General features: G+C 37.4%; 1 protein-coding gene across 1 annotated transcript; it reads right to left on the bottom strand.

Annotated features, from left to right (window-relative positions):
- Nucleotides 1-121: 121 nt before the first annotated feature.
- LOC125852146 (uncharacterized) lies at nucleotides 122-834 on the bottom strand (the record flags this gene model as incomplete). Its single annotated transcript, XM_049531874.1, has 3 exons — nucleotides 646-834; nucleotides 459-520; nucleotides 122-329 (listed from the first exon to the last, which is right to left on the bottom strand). Coding segments are annotated over exons 1-3 (459 nt in total), but the record flags the coding sequence as incomplete, so codon positions are not given.
- Between the last annotated feature and the right edge of the window lie 400 nt (nucleotides 835-1,234).

Raw genomic sequence — 1,234 nt, 5'->3', positions numbered from 1 at the left:
CAAACATTACAACCAAGTAGTTGTCTCACGAAAATATGCAAAAAGGAAAAAGACAAAGAAGATCTCCAAGCATGTGAGATGTAAAGGTGCGAGTATCATATGCAACCTTTGTATATCTGACCGATTCATCCTTCGGATTGTATATCAGGTAAGTTGATTTAGACAGAATCAATATTTCACCTTTGTTTGACATACATAGTGTCGGAAAAATAACAGGACGAAAACCAGAAGTAAAGAAGCGTTTGTAAAAATCAGCAGGATATTTGATGGCATACATTTTCTTCAATGACCCAAACTCTTTCATAACCCACACATCTGCATGACTTTCCCTAAAAGAAAACACAAAAAGATCATTTCCCAACACTCCCACCGACGGAAGAGTACTACCCCCATCTTAAGAGCAGGGCTTCTCCACCTTTCCCCACTTTTCATCAGCCAAATCAAAAGAAACTACGTACCAATCAACCGATGTATCTAGTCCAGCAACATTAGCGGGCCAATATAGCTTCCCGTTCAAAAACTGACCAAAAACATTTAATATACCCGTACCCGGGCAATCATCAACACTTTTCAAAAAATCAGCTTTTAGACTGTATAAGTTAACCTCACCTAGAAGTGGACTCTCAATTTGTTAACAGACACTACCTTATAATCATCACGAAATTCGTCATATACAAAACCATATATGTGACTAGTATGAAGTCTATAATTAGGAAACTGCTTGAACTTCCTAATTGACAGATTCCACATAAACATTTCAGCTTCCGCAATCGCAAGACAAAACAATCCATTAATTGAACCAACAACCCAAACATGTTTTCCCGCGTCATCCATTGGATAATCCAAGTTACAATCCTCAATCACAGAGTCATTAAGTAACGAACTAATGGATTAATTCTTAAGAAAGTATTGATATCCCTTAATATGGAGGTGCCTATAGATCAACACAAGGCTATGTTGTGTGTATCTTTGTTATTAGCCAAGATTCGATATTTCTTAACATGATTCTTGATAAATTCAGGGCTCGATATTAAAGAAAGCCAAGATTTCGATACAGACCTGAATTTCCAGAGGGATTCCACTGGAAGCCTTAACAGGATTTTAGTGACGAGTTCTGATGGCAGAGTACGAATTGAATGAACAATGGTTTTGCCTTTGAAGACTTCATCTTTTTCAAACTACATTTTGGAGTTCTGTTGTGGAGGTAACTATTTTTCCACAAACCTAAGGGGAG

Source organism: Solanum stenotomum, unplaced genomic scaffold (assembly GCF_019186545.1).
Source record: "Solanum stenotomum isolate F172 unplaced genomic scaffold, ASM1918654v1 scaffold32632, whole genome shotgun sequence".
Taxonomy (NCBI): Eukaryota; Viridiplantae; Streptophyta; class Magnoliopsida; order Solanales; family Solanaceae; genus Solanum; species Solanum stenotomum.
This window is presented reverse-complemented; position numbering and strand designations above follow the sequence as displayed.